The sequence below is a fragment of the Mobula hypostoma genome, chromosome 3 (assembly GCF_963921235.1).
Source record: "Mobula hypostoma chromosome 3, sMobHyp1.1, whole genome shotgun sequence".
In the NCBI taxonomy this organism is placed as follows: Eukaryota; Metazoa; Chordata; class Chondrichthyes; order Myliobatiformes; family Myliobatidae; genus Mobula; species Mobula hypostoma.
In genome coordinates, this window is record NC_086099.1 from 86844188 (window position 1) to 86863330 (window position 19143).

The window sequence follows — 19143 nt, forward strand, 5'->3', positions numbered from 1 at the left end:
TGCTACTTTTTATCTAGTACAATGTACAAATTCCAATTATGGTGGCTCATGACTACTCTCTGCTTCGCTGACAAAGAAATGATGCATGGATATCAAATTCACCTATCTAAATCACTCAAGTGGATATTGTTAAATATTTCCAGATAAGGCACAGCCTCATTCTAGATCTGAATTTCCCTGTGCTTGCAGACTAACTACTCAGGCAACAGTTATCATTCTTACCAAGAAAATGCCCTACTAAATATATTATTGACACAAAGGTAAAGTTAGTGTCAATGTATAACATTTAGTGAAATCTTTGTAATTCACAAGGATATTGTTTTTTGACGCTATAATTTTAAGCTTCCAAAAAGCTTCCTTACAATGTACAAGAAAATATATTACACAATCATAAAACATTAACATAAGTACCTTCTTAGGTGCTCTTATAAAAAATTCAAAGGAAACTGAAGGTAGTCCATACTTAAGTATACTGGACAGTGCCAAATGTAATGGATTAGATCTTAATGACTTTTTTTTGATGGGACAGAGGAAGGAAGAGAATGGCACCATTATTGTTCATTATCTATTTGAACTCTGCAGAGAGTGGTGCGGCAAGCCCAGTGCATCTGTGGATGTGAACTTCCCACTATTCAGGACATTCACAAAGACAGGTGTGTAAAAAAAAAAGCCCCAAGGATTATTGGGGACCCGAGTCACCCCAACCACAAACTGCTCCAGCTACTATCATCCGGGGAACGGTACCGCAGCACAAAAGCCAGGATCAGCAGGCTCTGGGACGGCTTCTTCCACCAGGCCATGTTATATTGACTATCCTGTTGTACATACTATTTATTATAAATTACTATAAATTGCACATTTAGACGGAGACGTAACGTAAAGATTTTTACTCCTTATGTAGATGAAGGATGTAAGTAATGAAGTCAATTCAATTCTTTATTTTACAATAAACAAGTTAACAATTGTATAAAAAAAATTAGCCAAAGCAATTAACTGCTGCAGAAATAAAAATATTAAGCGTTACCTTTGATAGAAATTGCAAAGTATTATAAATTATGAAGAACCTCTCCTTTTTAAATTATGTGAAGTATTTTATGAAAACTCATCAACTCAGCATTACGATCACAATAAGGATCCAAGAAATAGTGAATTCCATCCTGATTTCTAATACCTCCAATGTTTGATCTGTGCTTTCATACAGACCAGGGTGGATATGTGTTTTAGTTAGACTGTCTATACTGTATGTATGGATTTTTCAATTAATACAGAATAAATGTTTTGTCAGGTAATCTGAGGATTTGCAACACTAACATCCCGATGACACCATCTTCAATTACTTCACTAAAGATGATAAATCAGTGCATTTATAGAAACCTTAAAGCATTTCCAATCATTGACAGTTTATCAATACTTGCCCTTCATCAGAGGAATCTGGTACTTTCTTGGTCCTTCTGCTTCTGGTTACAGATCTGGCAGTTGATACACCTTTACCTTGTTATAAAGCAAAGTATAGACATCTCATTTCAGGTAGATATAACATCTGGATAAACTTTATTCTAAATTAATATTCTAACTATATGTAAAGTCAAAATTTAGGATAAAAATCAGTTTCTACAAATTGAAATGAAAACTATTTTATGGAAATAATATATAATCAAACACCACCTACGCTACGAAAGAATTAAGTTTACCATCAATGGCATTCTGTCAGTATGGAGTACATTTAGTATTTTCCATTTTTCCTTTAGATTGGCAACAAGTACAATAGATATACATTTGTAAAAAAAAAATTCTGCAGAGTAATGCACCTTTCTATAACCCTGCAGCAGCCATGGTGCGTAAAATAAATTAAAATTACCTTTTTTAGTGGATTTGTTCATTTCTTTCCCCCCATTACCATTTACTGTTTTATTATTCTGTTGTTCTGAAACATTTACAATCTCTTCAACTTTGGATTTATTTTCATCTGCAATAAAGAAAACAGTCAAATGTTCCCTTCAATCCTTTCAATGCTGCAAAGTAGTCAAAAGATCACATTTTAAAACAAGTTTAACTGGAGATGGTGAATTCATGTTCCTAAGATTGTATGTGATACATCAATACTGCTTAATTCTCAAAATATAGAAAATAGCTTTCAGAATGTAGACACTAGGTAGAAACAGAAACAACTGGACAGTAAAATAACCCATGAGAATTACACACATCAAGCTCTTCCTTCATGAGATGATCACGGTGCACTTTCCAGTCTTGTGACAGAATATTAGGCTATCCAATGCCCATACCGCCACAGCACTATTTACCTGAGATAGCATTTTGCTAACTCCTGCCATGACTGTGCAAGAGCCTAAGCAATTTATTCTTCTCCATAGATGATGACTGACTGCTGAGTTCTTCCAACATTTCGTGTTATTCTTGCCATAATCCCCATAGGCTTAATGCTCAAATCATAGTCTGTTAAATTCTTTCCTTGCACGGAATAAAAATCCCAAATAAAATTTGATATGTTAGATAATTATTAATTATAAAAAGATTTGCATGTACATTGGAATACAAATTGGATAGCACTGGAGCCAGAAGCAGGAGCATGATTTTGTGCTTGGCAAGATTATATCTCAAAGATCTGATCGAGTTCTTTTTGAAGAAGTAACAAAGAAAGCTGATGAAAGCAGAGCAGTAAAAATGGTTTTTAAGAAAGGCCCTGCATGCTTTGGACAAGGCCCTGCATGCTAGTTTTGTCCTCAAAGTTAAGCTGCAAAGGATTAGAGGACTGTTGCCAAACTGATCCAAATCGAGCTTAGTGACAGAAGACAGTAAAACATAAGACATCGGAGCAGAATTAGACCATTCAGAGAATCGAGTCTGCTCCGTCATTCCATCATGGCTGATTAATTATTTTCTAGAAGACCACAGGACATAGGAGCAGAATTAGGCCATTCAGCCCATCGGGTCTGCTCTGCCATTCCATCAAGGCTGATCCTGGATCCCATTCAATCCCATAAGCCTGCCTTCTTGCCATATCCCTTGAATCCCTGACCAATCAGGAAACTATCAACTTCCACCTTAAATATACCCACAACGTGACCTCCACTGCTGTCTGTGGCAGAGCATTTCACAAATTCAGTACTCTCTGGCTAAAAAATTCTTCCTTACTCCAGTTCTAAAAGTTTAAGGCTGTGTCCAAGTTTAAGATGGTTTTAGATACCTGCACCAGAGGAAACATCCTCTCTACATCCACTCTATCTAGTCCTTTCAACATTCGGTAGATTTCAATGAGATCCCCTCGCATTCTTCTAAGTTCCAGTGAGTACAGGCCCAAAGTTGCCAAACACTCCTCATATGTTAACCCCCTTCATTCACAGAAGCATCCTTGTGAACTTCCTCTGGACCCTCTCCAATGAGAACCCATACTTTGAGATGTGGGACCCAAAACTGCTATAGAGACAATACTCTGTGTGGTCTGACTAGTGTCTTATAAAGGCTCAGGATTATGTCCTTGCTTTTATATTCTATTCCCTAGAAATAAATGCCAACATTGCGTTTGCATTCTTTACCACAGACTCAACCTGAGAATTAACCTTCTGGAAGTCTTGCACAAGGACTCCCAAGTCCCTCTACATCTCTAATGTTTGAATTTTCTCCCCATTTAGATAATAGTCTGCACTATTGTTCCATTTACCATAATGCATTATCATACATTTCCCAACACTGTATTCCATCGGCCACTTTTTGCCCATTCTTCCAATTTGTCTAAGTCTTGCTGCAAACACATTGCTTCCACAGAACTACCAACCCTTCCAACTATCTTTGCATCATTCACACAGCAATTCCATTATCTAAATCATTGACAAACAATGTGAAAAGTAGCAGTCCCAATACTGACCCCTGAGGAACACCAGTCACTGACAGCCAACCAGAAAAGGCACCCTTTATTCCCTCCCGCTGCCTCCTGCTTGTCACTCACTTGACTCCATTCTCCTGCCTTCTCCCCGTAGTCATCAACACCCCTACTATCAAGAACCCATCAATCTGTATTTTAAATACACCAATGACTTGGCCCCCACAGCCATCTGTGGCAACAAGTTCCAGTTTCATCACCATCTGGCTAAAGAACACCCCTCTATCATAAGGCTATGTACTCTGATCCCAGACTCCATCACTATAGAAAATAGTGACAGTTAGATTAGCCATTATCTTACTGAATGGTGGAGCAGGCTTGAGGGACCATGAGTAGCCTTCCCCTACTCCTAATTCATATGTTCTTTAAGATTAAATTTACAAATTCGAAAGCAGACCATACCTTTGTCAATTTCTTTTGTTCTTTCCATTGTGTTGTCACATTTATGTTTTTCTCCTTCTCTTGATCCTCCATTTAAGTGAGTAATAATTTTCTCAATAACTCGCTGATTTATTTTGTTTTTCATTTCCTACGTGGGGATAAGTATAAACATGTTTAGCTTTCAAATTCATATCAAAACTGTAATTTCCATCCTTTCACATTCTTCAAAGATACTATTATATACACTAAAATTATTTCTAGCATATTTATCAAAATTTAAAATTTTTAATAACCATTGTTTTAATACCATCTGCACTTGAGTTTAGATAATCAAACATCTTTATAAGTGACATGGCAGGCAGAGATTGTGATAGATAACTTTACCAAATATTTCATAGAATATTTTAAACATTACTCAAATATTTACACACAATAGTAGTGGATTGCAGTTACATTGTTAATTTTCAACAAAAGATCAATGTTAATTGATGATGAGGTGGAAGGAGGCTTAAAATGAGTGTAACTATTCATGGGAATTGTTAGCTTCCACTAGGAGACTTGGGTGGTGGAACAAAGTAAAAGATGTGTTTCAAATTGATTTCAGAACACTTCATATCAGGTTATACTACTTTGAACAGAACAAGAAATGAAGTAACCAGAGCTAAGCCATGAAATTGGAAAAATCAGGAAGCACGCCTGGGAGTTTTCCAGCACTTACAATCCAGGATAGGCTATGAGAAGAGTGAGGAAAATATGGAGGGGAAATGGGACTAATAGTATTTCTCCACAGGAAACCAGTATGAAGGGACTGAATAGCTGCTGTATATTGCTACAGGGATAACCCACGTTATGTCACTGGCTAATTTGTTTATTTTTATCAACCCAAGATATAAGAGCAAATTTACTAAACTTAAGCTCCAAATTTAAGTCAATTAATTCAAATTCTAAGAAAAAGCAATCTGCTTCTTTCCAATATAGATGTAAAAAAATCACAAGCATAACCTTAATATCATCCAGGAGAACACACAACTGCTGTGTGTGTGAAGGCAGTCCTGTCGAAAGATCAAGCAATCCCAGAACTTTGACAAATATTCGAACATCTGGAGAATCTGGATCTTTCAATATTTCATTGCAGATCTTCACAGCCAAGTTATCATGAATTGTAAGCTCCTATGCAAATAAAATAACATTTTAGAGAGCATCACAAGCTACCATATAGAAGACGATATGGATCCCTCTTTGAAATTCTCACAATAGATGTGGATGTTTCATCCAGACATACAAATAATAAGTTGTAACTTATTTAAAACCATTGTCTATCTCAGGTCAGTAATCCTTGTCTTATCTGTGTTTCCTTCTGGGATATTTGCACATCCACAAATAAGATCTTGTTAGACCACCTGACATATATATTCATTTCCAGCTGCATCACTTCACTGAACAACTGTCAAAATTATTACCAACATCTTCTTTGCATACCTTAATATCTATATATAGCCAATTCTCTTTTTGCAGTTTCCAGTTTTAAAATCTATTTCTCCAAGCCACTTGCACCACATGGTCAAATTCCAAAATACCAAACATTTAGTTCATCATCTATTGCATTACCAAAGCAGCTTAATTCTATCAAATACTTGTTTCCATAAATCCAAAGCAATTATGTAAATGAAAGGTATTGCTTATCTACATATTATTATTGTAGCGTACCTGGTAGTCTTCTGTTTGTTTGTTCTTCAAATTAGCTGCACTTATGCGGGTCAAATCCACAAAAAGTTCTGCCACGTGAAGTGTATTAACTTCAGCTAAAGGAGAAGAAGCTGGTGCATAGAACAGGGTCCTCAAAGTAGGTAAGAAAGCTTCCTGGAAACATTCTTGATTTTTCCTAGGAGAATGATTGTAAATATTTAACCTAAGATTGATTTAGTTTTACTGATCAGTACTTGCTTTGAAGTTTTAACTATAAAATGGGTTTCTCCTGGAAAGTAACCCAATAATGAGCAATTTCAAAAAGGGCTCTGAAAATCCAGGATAAAAACAATGTGCTGCAACTTTTCAACACTGCACAGCACCTGAGACAATGATTCATATTCTGCAACTTAGTAACAGCAAAATTAACTGACTGCAAACAGGTTCTACAGTACACACAAGCAGAACTAAACACATACAAATTCTCACTTAAAAAGCCATGATAAATGGTACATATGTGGTGACATTTAGCCATTTCCACTACAACCAAATCATCATCATACCACAGAAATGCACAACATGTGGATATCTGGCTTTAGGAAATCAACTCAATAATGTTATTAATAAATAATTTCTTTCAGTGAGGCTAATTGATGGATAAATACTAGCTTGGCTATCAAATGTATTATCCTATCCTTTCAAGTGGATATGGACCTGGCATAACTTTGCCTCTGAAAGCAGAATTGGAGGTAACAATGTTAGTTTAGATCTTTGTGACGAGTCTGTTGTGAGGCTCAAACCTACAGCCTTTGCCCCACAGTATATGGTGGTGTGCCTCAATCATGGCCTGCATTTAAGGCAGGGGAATGGTAAAACAGAAACACTAGAGGAAATGAGCAGGAGTGTACCACATAGCCCTTTGAGCCTGCTCTTCCTTCCAATATGATTAAGACTGTCTTGGTACCATATTCCCACTTTCTCCATAAACTCCTTGAAACATTTTGCACCAACGAATTTATTCTTCTTAAAATTACTCGACAACTTGGCCTGCTGCCTTCTATGGCAGTGAACTCCACAGAGCCTTCAAATCCTGGTGTGAATTCATTTTCTCAGTCCTGAATCTCTTAACTTGAGACGGTAACCTCTAATTTTAGCAGGCCAAGCTCAGAAAACATCCTTTGCACATTCTGAGTTCTGTGAGAACTTTCTAAGTTTTAATTCTGTCCCTTCTCATTTTCCAGGCTCTATTGAATACAAATCCAATCTTCTTACTTGTTCTTCATCTGTAAATCTCACCGCTCATGGCAAATTGAATTCTTGCCACCTCCATGGCATGCATATCTTTATGTAAAAAGACCAAAACTTTACACCATATTCCAGGTGAAGTCTCACCTAATCATTGTACAGTTGCAAGTGCTCCTGCTCCTGTATTCTCATTTGCCTTTTTAACTACTTGAATGACAAAGCTCTTATCTTCTCTTTAAGCTGCTGTCTTGAAGTCTCATTTGAACCTGTTACAATAAAAAACTCTCTGGGCGCGAAAGGGCTTTGCAGTTTGGTTGTGGGGTGCACACATCCCACATCATCAAGTTCACCGATGGCACGACCGTGGTGGGTCTCATCAGCAAGAATGAGTCAGCATACAGAGAGGAGGTGCAACAGCTAACCGACTGGTGCAGAGCCAACAACCTGTCTCTGAATGTAACAAAACAAAAGAGATGGTTGTTGACTTCAGGAGGACACAGAGTGACCACCCTCCGCTGAACATCGACGACTCCTCTGGAGAGATCGTTAAGAGCACCAAATTTCTTGGTGTTCACCTGGCAGAGAATCTCACCCGGTCCCTCAACACCAGCTCCATAGCAAAGAAAGCCCAGCAGTGTCTCTACTTTCTGCAAAGGCTGAGAAAAATCCATCTCCCACCCACCATCCTCACCACATTCTACAGAGGATGTATCGAGAGCATCCTGAGCAGCTGCATCACTGCCTGGTTCGGAAATTGCACCATCTTGGACTGCAAGACCCTGCAGCGGATAGTGAGGTCAGCTGAGAAGATAATCAGGGTCTCTCTTCCCGCCATCACAGACATTTACACCACACGCTGCACCGGCAAAGCAAACAGCATTGTGAAGGACCCCACGCACCCCTCATACAAACTCTTCTCCCTCCTGCCACCTGGCAAAAGGCACCAAAGCACTCAGGCTCTCACGACCAGACTATGTAACAGTTTCTTCCCCCAAGCCAATAGACTCCTCAATACCCAGAGCCTGGACTGACACCAACCTACTGCCCTCTACTGTGCCTATTGTCTTGTTTATTATTTATTGTAATGCCTGCACTGTTTTGTGCACCTTATGCAGTCCTGGGTAGGTCTGTAGTCTAGTGTAATTTTTGTGTTGTTTTACATAGTTCAGTGTAGTTTTTGCATTGTTTCATGTAGCATCATGGTCCTGAAAAACATTGTCTCATTTTTACTGTGTACTGTACCAGCAGTTATGGTCAAAATGGCAATAAAAAGTGACTTGACAGCAAATGCTGGAGAAGACAGTTGAACGTACAGTGCAGGCATTGCCAATTTCCAACAACGGCCCACACTTGTCATACTGGCCAGTGCAATCAAGCCCTGCATCTCAGCACTGAGCATTAACACTCCACTCAAGACCAGTCCTCACACACTGCTTCTCCACACTAAACAGTATAATTCAATGCTAGAGGCAGGGATTCGTGTCAGATCTGTGTTAGATATCAGTGTTGTTAGTAATTCACTGCTCTTTTATAAACTCCACTTTTTGCACAGATTGTATTACTGTTCTCATTCCTGGGAGCACATTCAGAGCATTGAGCGAACTACCACCATACAACTTTTTACACTTCATTCTGAGTGTAACACGAGTTTTCTATTTTATGGAACTCCCAAAACAAAATTAAAGAATACCTGAAAACATGTTTGAAACAACAGGAACAGCAGATAAATTACAAACCTGTTGGTAAATGCATACAAAGGAAAGAAAACCCCCAGGCAATGTCGAAGGAAGGTGTCTTCTTCAGTCACAGGATTGTACCACAATAAAATAAGCCGGGAAAGGAGTTTGGGACTAGAAAGTCTTCCAGAAAAAAGTAGTTTAGCGAAACCTTCAGCAGCTACAGTCTTCAGTTCTGCTATCTAAACAAAATACAAGTAATTATACCACCCATAACATTAGTAACCGTGTGGGAAGGGGAGGGGGGTGGGAGGAGGCGGAAGGACGGTGGAAAGGCAAGTGGGGAATGGGGATATTGGAGCACACCTAATAATAACGGATAATATAATGGCAGAAGGAAGGAATGATATAACCAAGAAGTATAAGCAATATGGTTGGTAAAAAGAGATAACAAAAGACAAAATAAAACATTAGTTCAGAGATCCAGTGAGAGTGTACTTATGGATGCAACAAGCTTATAGTAATTTGTATCACTAAACAAGATAGTAAAAGGACTAAAATTCGGCATATATCCTGACCTAATATTGTAAAAGCAGTTAGCTGTAGAGATGGTGGATAATTACTGATAACCATCCCAAATTCCCTAGAAATTCTCCAAGCACCAGACAGTAGCAAAGGTAACTTAACAATCATTTACAATCCACATAATATTACGGTGTGGCTTGGACAACTAAGCCTCAGAGGAAACAAAGTGCTTGCAAAGAGGTATACAGTCAGGGTTAGTGAATTGCCAAGGTGGCAATAGGTAGACTATGACTGAATTTGTAAAAACAGAAAAAAATTAAATACAAAAAACTGCAAAGGGGCATTTTACCAAATGGCAGAGCAGGGCATTTCTTCACTTTTTTGTGTTCTTCAAAATATTAAAGCAGAAATGTTGCAAATTATCCAATTTTACATGCATAAAACATGTATATTCAAAAATTCACTCTCCCATGATCTTTTTCCATTACCATCCAGATACAACAAATGCAATTTCAAAAGTCACTGGTAATCCTTACCTCACTGTCTAAGTATCCTAAAAGCAGTGTAAGGATACTGCTAACTGTGTTTGCTTCCACAGAATTCTCTGTTACTTCTTCAGATGTTGATTGCTCAGTTTCACTGCCAATCTCCTCATTTTGGGAAACTTGTGATTTGTCATGACAAGTTTTGAAAACCTCAATCCCAAATACTTGCAGAATGTCAAAAACTGCCTGCAATGCACTGATTTTCACCCTGGCCTCATCAAGTTGAGTTATCTATAATGTACAAAAAAGACATATTAGAGTTTATTCAGTTAGAAGCAAGTCACTACAGCAAATTGAATATTTAACTGAGAACAACAAAGAAAGAAAGAGCGATTATTTCTTAGTGGGGCAGTACCCTAATTTCATGTTGCTCTCTCAATTACATGATTGGTGAATGCAATATGTATGATACTCTTCAATGACTCAGCAGTAGCTCAAATGTTATGATTGGTAATGACAAAGGTCAGCCTGCATCTCTTAAAAGTGAAGCTGCACTGTGGCTACATAGAATTCTGACAGGCATTCTGGAACTCATTCTGACCTGAGAGGTATAACGTAATAGATGAGAATGAGGGTTTTACTGTTTTCCAACATTGCACTGAAGCCATTGGCAATTGGAGATGTACAATGAACATATTATCCGGCATCAGCTGCAGACCAAGAAGCTCTCACACACGTGAAAGTGGCAGGAGGAGACAGTCAGTCACACCTAAAATCTCTTTCATAAGATACTGCATGGTGGCAGTTGAACCATCTCACTCTATTGAAGGGATTATTGCTAATCATGGGCCATTAGGGGCAAGGTGGTGGGGGATAGGATGGGGGAGGGAGGGGGAGGATGGTGGTTTATGGCAGTAGGAGTTGCTGAACACCTTGAAAATGTCTGTATTCTTATACCAAATCCTCCTCACATCCTACAACCTTACAATCCTTAACTCAATGTGGTACTTATACTCACTATAATTAATTACAGGCTTAATTTAGCTATTAACATAGAGGCAAAATCAGTATATAATTAATCTTGGGGTTTGAGTGGCTCCTAGTTAGACCAGGGGAAAGGAAAGCCCAAGTCCCACTCACTGACAGGGTGAAGATGTATACAGGTTCCACTGCAGATGACTATGTGCTTTCTGAACAAAGAACCTACAGAAAACTGATGGATACACACAAAATGTTTATTGGCAGGTCTTGTAAAAAACCTGAATGCCAGAAGAGGTCCTCAAGGGCCAGACAGAGATCTGATTTCAGCCTTACAGTTTGAGACGAGCAACTCTAGCCCAAATGAAGACTATGTAAAAATGTAGCATCTGATAACCATGCTCTTGGCTTTTGTTGTCTGAAAATTTGTGGTGGAAGTTCAAAAATCTATCAAGCAAGCTCAACGTCATCAAGCAAACCCAGTCTGTTATTAACACAGCTGCTGGTACCAGTATTCATACAGATTCCTCCGGCATACATCATCTTGGATTGCTTAACTTAGTGGCTCATTAGATCTTGCATTTTTGGGTCTCTCTCAAGAGTACAGCATGTGATCAGTAAAATTTTAATGCAAAAACAAATAAATTCAAAAGACTGTAAAATATGGAAACTGCATCATCAAACAAGTCAGGCTTTGCAAAACATGTCAACCTATTCTCTATTACTCTGCCCATCATTTCTGCTAAGAAATGCTAGTGACAGGAAAGGAGAGATAGAGCCAAAAACACCAGAATGATACAGGCGAGAGCCAATCATCAGATTAAGAAAATTTAAGTGACCAGAAGCACAGCATTTAGTCAATCCTCCCTTGGTGTTTATATTATTTTATAAGTGTTTCTGTCGAGACTTTCAGTTCATTTTCAAGTAGTGGAGCCTAAAGGTGGCACAAATATGAATTGATATTTGTAAATGGGTAGTTAGGCAAACAGCAAGGGCCAATTAAAAAAGTTAACTTTAATCAAAGTGCCATAGTGTGACTGGACAGGATTAGAGTGGACAGCTGAAGCTTTGGCTCAAGAGGTAGAGGCTAAGGTGCATGTTTCTGTTAAGTTCTCTTTCTTTCTTTCTAATGTTGCATCAGTAGAGCAGTGGGAAGGGAACCCAGGGTAGTGGCATGCTCTTCTTGCAGAATATAGAAAGTTAGGAAGACCTCCAGTGACCCTGATGATTACACCTGCAAGTGCTTATGGCTGCAGCTCCTTACAGACCACATTAAGGAATTGCAGCTGGATGATCCACAGATCATTTGGAAAACAGCGGCACAGAAAGGCAGTTACTGATAACCGAGTGACTGTTAGGAGAGGGAAAGGGAATAGGGTACCCCTGCAGTCATTTTCATCAATGACATGTATATTGTTTTGAATACTGTTAGAGGGGATGGCCTAGCAAAGGAAAGCCACAGAAGTCAGTCTCTGGCACAGTCTGGTTCTGTGACTCAGAAGGAAAAAAAGGGAGACAGGGTAAGCAGTGGTGATTGGTGATAGTGGATTCACTGGTTAGGGGGACAGAAAGGAGATTCTGTCAACTAGAATGAGATTCTTGGATAGTATGCTGCCTCCCAGAGACAGGGACGCCTCTGATCAAGTCCATAGCATTTTTAAAGGGGAGGCTGCGCACCCCGAGGTCGTGGTCCCCATTGATACTGATGGCATAGGCAGGAAAGGTGACAGGGTCCTGAAAGGTGAGTTCAGGAAGTTAAGTTGCAAACAAGAGAAAATCTGCAGATGCTGGAAATCCAGGCAACACACACAAAATGCTGGAGGATTTTAGCGGGCCAGACAGCATCTATGGAAAAGAGTACTGTCGACAATTCAGGCTGAGAGGAACTCTTTTCCATAGACCCTGCCTGGCATGTTGAGTTACTCCAGCAATTTTTGTGTGTTGTCAGGAAGTTAAGTGCCAAGTAAAAGAGTAGTACCTCCAGGGTAGTGATCTCAGGATTGTTACCCATGCCACGTGCTAGTGAAGCCAGAAATAGGAAGATAATGCAGACTAACACATGCCTAGAAGATGGTGCAGGAGGGAGAGCTTCAGATTTTTGGACCATTGGGCTCACTTTCAGGGAAGGTGGGAACTGTAAAAACGGGACGGTTTGCACCTGAACTGGAAGGGTTTGTTTGTGCTGCTCCAGAGGACTAAACTAGAATTGCTGGGGCAGGAGGAACCAAAATGGCAGAATGTAAAGTGGAATGACTGGGGGGGGACGGGGGTGGTGAGTGATGTAAAACCTACATGCAAAGATAGAAACTGAAGGGCCAAGCATGGTGGGTCTAATGTGCTGAGTTGCATACGAGAGGTGATTGATAAGTTCATGACCTAAGGTAGAAGGAGTCAATTTTAGAAAACCTAGTACATTTATTTTTCAACATAGCCCCCTCCTACATTTACACACACAGTCCAGCGGTCGTAAAGCATACGGATCTTGGACCTCCAGAAAGTGTCCACAGCAGGGGTGATTGATAAGTTCATAGCCTAAGGTAGAAGATGAGTTATACAGCTCTCGTTACATACAAATGCAGTTCAACTCTTTGAGTGATTATGCAGAAAGTTTGAATTTGAAGTTAATTCAACTTTATTGTCATTGTGCCAAGTACAGATACAAAGCCAATGAAATGCATTTAGCATCTGACCAGAAATGCTAAAGAATAGTGTTATGTACAAAATAACTACAAATAAAAAAAGTGCTACAGCACACAAATATAGAAGTACTGAGACAGTACAATACGGATGCAATACTGCTTAGCGCTGTGATGAGAAGTTCAGCAGTGTCATAGCCTCAGGGAAGAAGCTAGTGCCTCCTAGTGCAGGAGCGGAGGCTCGGGTAGCGCCTACCGGATGGGGGGAGAGTAAAAAGTCCATGGTTAGGGTGAGATGCATCCCTGATAATGCTTTTCACCCTGCCCAGGCAGTGTTTATGGTAGATGTTCTCAATGGTGGACAATTGGGTGCCAATAATCCGCTGGGCAGTTTTCACCACACACTGGAGTGCTTTGTGGTCTGATACGGGACAATTGCCATACCACACTGAAATGCAGTTGGTGAGTATGCTCTCAATGGTACAGCGGTAAAAGTCCGTCAGTATCCTGGGACAGAGGTGAGCTTTCTTCATGCTCCGCAGGAAATAAAGGCATTGTTGCGCCTTTTTGATCAGGATGGAGGAGTTCAAGGACCAGGTGAGATCCTTGGAAATGTGGACACCAAGGAATTTGAAGCTTGATACACGCTCCACTACAGTTCCATTAATGTAGATGGGGACATGAGTGTGACTCCTGGCATGCCTGAAGTCCACAATGATCTCCTTGGTCTTCTGGGTGTTAAGAGCCAGATTGTTGTCGGCACCCCACGCAGCCAGGTGCTGGACCTCGTCCCTATAGGCCGTCTCATCATCCCCTCTGATCAGACCAACCACCGTGGTGTCGTCTGCGAACTTGATTATGGAGTTAGAACCATGTACAGGAACGCAGTCATAGGTGAAAAGGGAGTACAGAAGAGGGCTCAGCACACAGCCTTGAGGCACGCCGGTGTTCAGGGTGAGAGTGGAGGAGGAGAGGTTGTCTAACTTAACTGATTGGGGTCTGTTAGTCAATGCAAGAAGTATTGTCGGTAATGCAGCTGAACTTAGAGCATGGATAAACATATGGAATTATAATGGTGGAGCCATCGGTGAAGCTTGGTTGGAGGATGGGCAGGACTGGCAGTTCAATGTTCTGGGGTTACGTTACTTTAAACATGATAGAAGGGTCGGAGGTATTACTCATCAAGGAAAATGTCATCAGAGCAACACACACAAAATGTGGATGCTCAGCGGGCCAGGCGGCATCTAGGAAAAGAGTACAGTTGACATTTCGTGCCAAAACCGTTTGTGCTTGGATTTCCAGCATCTTCAGATTTTATCTTGTTTGTGAAAGGAAAATGTCATGGCAGTGCTCAGTGAGGACAAACTGGATGCTTGTCTACTGAGGCAATGGAGTTCTATGGATAGAACTGAGGAATAAGAAGGGGATAACCAAGTTAACAGATATGCATTATATACCATCCAATTATCAGCGAGATTTAGAAGAGCTTATTTGTAGAGATAGCAAAATAAGGTGTGACAGTAGATAATTTTAACTTTTCACTTATGGACTGGGACTACGATACTGTAAAAGGACTGGATGGGATACAGTTTGCCAAATGTGTTTAGGAAAGCTTTCTTAATCAATATGCAGAGCCCCAATGAGAGGGAGTGCAACACTAGATCTCCTCTTAGGAAGTGAGTTAAGCAGGTGACAGAACTGTATATAGTGCCAAGTATTTGCAGCCCTTAAATTCTCTTTTTTTTTAATCCACCTGAACAACCTATTAAGGTGATCAAAGTTTACAGAGGGATCTAGACCAATTGGAAAAATGGGCTGAAAAATGGCAGATGGAATTTAATGCTGTCAAGTGAGAGATGTTGCACTTTGTGAGGACAAACCAGAGAGGACTTGGGCACTGAGGGGTGCAGTACAACAGAGGGATCTGGGAATACAGCTCCATAATTCCCTGAAAATGGCGTCATAGGTAGATAGGGTTGTAAAGAGTGCTGTTGGCACATTGGCCTTCATAAATTAAAGTACTGAGTACAGGAGATTAGATGTTATGTTGAAGTTGTGTAAGACTTTGGTGAAGCACATTTGGTCACTTCTGTGCTGTTCTGGTCACCTATCTACAGGAAAGGTATCAATAAGATAGAAAGAGTATGGAGAAAACCTTCAAGAATGTTGCCGAGACTTGAGGACCTCCTGAGTTATAGGCAAAGGTTAGGACTTCATTCCCTGCCACATAGGAAAATGAGGGCAGGTCTTAGAGAAATACAAAATTATGAAGGATAGTGATAGGGTAAATAGATAGGCTTTTTCTGCTGAGGCCTGGTGAGACTAGACCTGAAAGTCATAGGAAACAAGTGAGACATTTAATGGGAACCGGTGGGGGGGGGCACTTACTCACTCGAGAGGGTGGTGAGAGTGTGGAACGAGCTGTCAGTGGAATGATGTGGTTTCAATTGCAATATTTTACACAAGTTTGGATAAGGACATGGATGAAGGGTATGGAGGGCTATAGTCCAGGTGAGGGTTGATGGGACTAAGTGGGAAAACAGGACGGCATGGACTTGACAGGCTGAAGTCTGTGCTGTGGTGCTCTATGAATATGATTCTTGGGATTTCCCTCCCATAGTGCTTGATGAGGCATTGCTGTCCTGACAATCCTTACAACACTGTGAATTCAGTAAATCACAACCAAGGTATTGAAATGAAAAATTTACTCAAGTATAGACCAGTCCATTACTTACCTGCAATAACAATGGCAGATGTTGAAGTGCTAAGTCTTTATTGTGTAATACAGATGAACCCAAACATAAGACTGCCATATTTCTTACAGCAGGATTAACATTTGCGATACTAGGTAGTATCTAAAAGAAACATATTGAAAAGAAAAGAAATACAACATTATGAAATATAGTTTTAATGTGATTGATCTATAACAATTAAAAGGTATAGTTAAATGGCATTCAAATCAAAACCAGCAAGTGTCACAACCACACACAAAGTAAATTAAATCCTCTCCCCCAAACGAAAGCTGGCCAACTGAGTCCAATATAACTATCAAGCTCCCATTTATACTACTGCCGTTTTATTCTCAACTTCCTTCAGGTTCAACACCCACCTACACAAAGGGGTAATTTACGATGTATCAATTAACTTATCAACTTCTACACCTTTGAAAAGACCATAAGACAGAAGAGCAGAATAAGGCTACTCAGTCCATCGAGTCTGCTCGGTCATTTCATCATGGCTGCCTTATTATTCTTCTCAACTGCATTTGCTTGCCTTCTCCCAGTAACCTTTAATGCCATGTCTAACCAAGAACCTATCAACCTCCACTTTAAATATAAATCACTTGGCCTCTACCACTGGCCAAGGCAATGAATCACAAAGCTTCACCATCCTCTGACTAAATAAATTTCTTCTCATCCCTGTTCTATATGGATGTCCCTCTATTCTGAGGATGTGACCTCTGGTCCTAAGCTCATCCATCAAAGGAAATATCCTCTCCACATTCACTCTGTCTAGGTCTTTCAATATTTGCACCTCTTCCTACAGATGCTGCTTGGCCTGCTGCGTTCACCAGCAACTTTGATGTGTGTTGCTTGAATTTCCAGCATCTGCAGAATTCCTGTTGCTTGCCTTTCAATATTCGATAGGTTTCAATGAGATTCCCCCACCCCCTTATTCTTCCTAGCTCCAGTAGCTACAGGCCCAAAGCCATCAAATGTCTCCCTTAGGCTAACCTTTTTATTCCCAGGAATATTCTCATGAACCTCCTCTGGACTCTCTCCAGCACATCTTTTCTTATAAGGGGCCCAAAACTGTGTGGTCTGACCAATTCTTTATAACATCTCAGCATCACATTTTTGTTCTTGTATTCTAATCCTCCTGGAACGAATGCCAACATTGCATTTGCCTTCCTTGCGCCGACAACCTGCAAGCTAACCTTTTGGGAATCCTGCACAATGACCCCAAGTCCCTTTGCAGCCAATTTTTGAAATTTCTCCATTTAGAAAATAGTCTATGTGATTATTCTTCCACCAAAGCGCATTTCCCTACACACTATTCCATCTGCCACTTCTTTGTTAATTCTCCCAAACTGCCCAAGTTCTTCTGCAGAGTTCCTGGTTACTCAACACTATCTGACCCTCCACCTATCTTCCTGCCATATGCAAACTTGGCCACAAAACCATCGATTCTGCCATCCAAATTGTTGAAAAGAAGCGCTCCCAATACAGAGCCCTGCCAAAAACCACTTGTCACTGGCAGACAATCAAAACAGGCCCCCTTTATTCTGACTCTTTGCCTTCAGCCAATCAGGCAATCTTCTATCCATGCCAGTATCTTTCCTGTAGTACCACGCACTCTTATCTTTTTGAACAGCCTCATGTACGGCACCTTATCAAAGGCCTTCTGAAAATCCAAGAAAACAATATTCACTAATTCTCCTTTGTCTATCCTGCCTACTATTTCCTCAAAGAATTCCAACTGATTTGTCAGACAAGATTTTCCATTCAGAAAACCATATTGCCTTTGGCCTATAATATCATGTGCCTACAAGTACCCTGAAACCTCATCCTTAATAATAGACTCCAACATCTTCCCAAACACTGAAGTCAGGTTAACTGGTCTATAATTTCCTTTCTTCTGCCTCCCTCCCTTCTTAAAGAATAGAGTGACATTTGCAATTTTCCAGTCCTCCAGAACCATGCCAGAATCTGGTGATTCTTGAATGATTATTACTAATACCTCCACATTCTCTTCAGCTACCTCTTTCAGAACCATCCAGTCTGGTTTAACTCATCTAACCTTGACACCTTTCAACTTCCCAATTACTTTCTCCTTAGAAATAGCAACTACATTCACTTCTGACCCCAGACAGTCTTCAATTTCTGCAATAACCCTATTACTTCCATGGGGAAGACTGACGCAAAATACTTAAGTTCATCAACCATTTCTTTGTCACCCATTACTCCCTCACCAGCGCAATTTTCCAATGGTCCAATGTCCATTCTTCCCCCTCTTTTACACTTTAGAAATCTGAAATACCTTTTGGTATTCTCTTTAATATCATTGGCTAGCTTACCTTCACATTTCATTTTTTCTCTCCTTACGGTTTTTCCAGTTGTTTACTGTTGTTTTTTTAAAAGCTTCCCAATCCTCAAACTTCTCGCTAATTTTTGCTCTATTGCATCCCCTTGCTTTTGCTTTTATGTTGTCTTTGACTTCCCTTGTCAGCCAATATTGCCTCATCATCCCTTTAGAATCTTACCTATCTTGCACCTTCTGAACTGCCCCAAGAAACTCCAGCCATTGCTGTTCTACCGTCATCCCTGCTGGCGTCCACTTACAACCAACCATGGCCAGCTCCCCTCTCATGCCTCTGTAACTCTATCCTGTATGGTGGAAGTAGCTACTGGGATGCTTTTCAGCAGCAGAAACTTTGGAAATCTGGTCAGAACTGATGAGAAGATGAATGCTGCACATACAGACAGATCCTGAATAAAAACCTGCTAACCTCTGCCAGAAAGCTTAAATTGTGGAGGAAGTTCATCTTTCAGCAGGACAACGACCCAAAGCACATTCCAGAGCAACCATGGAGTGGCTTCAAAAGAAGAAAGCTGATGTCTTTGAGTGACCCAGTT

At 40.2% G+C, this 19143-nt stretch overlaps 1 protein-coding gene across 2 annotated transcripts in view; it reads right to left on the minus strand.

Annotated features, from left to right (window-relative positions):
• Positions 1-19143, minus strand: part of ncapg (non-SMC condensin I complex, subunit G) — an 87469-nt gene that overhangs the window by 1877 nt on the left and 66449 nt on the right. For both annotated transcript variants that reach the window (XM_063042165.1, XM_063042164.1), the window contains exons 14-21: positions 16243-16362; positions 9945-10184; positions 8944-9125; positions 5984-6158; positions 5279-5446; positions 4298-4424; positions 1859-1966; positions 1416-1491 (exon numbers count right to left, since the gene is read on the minus strand). In XM_063042165.1, coding sequence (XP_062898235.1) covers positions 1416-1491; positions 1859-1966; positions 4298-4424; positions 5279-5446; positions 5984-6158; positions 8944-9125; positions 9945-10184; positions 16243-16362 — 1196 coding nt within the window. The remainder of the gene's footprint in view (positions 1-1415; positions 1492-1858; positions 1967-4297; positions 4425-5278; positions 5447-5983; positions 6159-8943; positions 9126-9944; positions 10185-16242; positions 16363-19143) is intronic.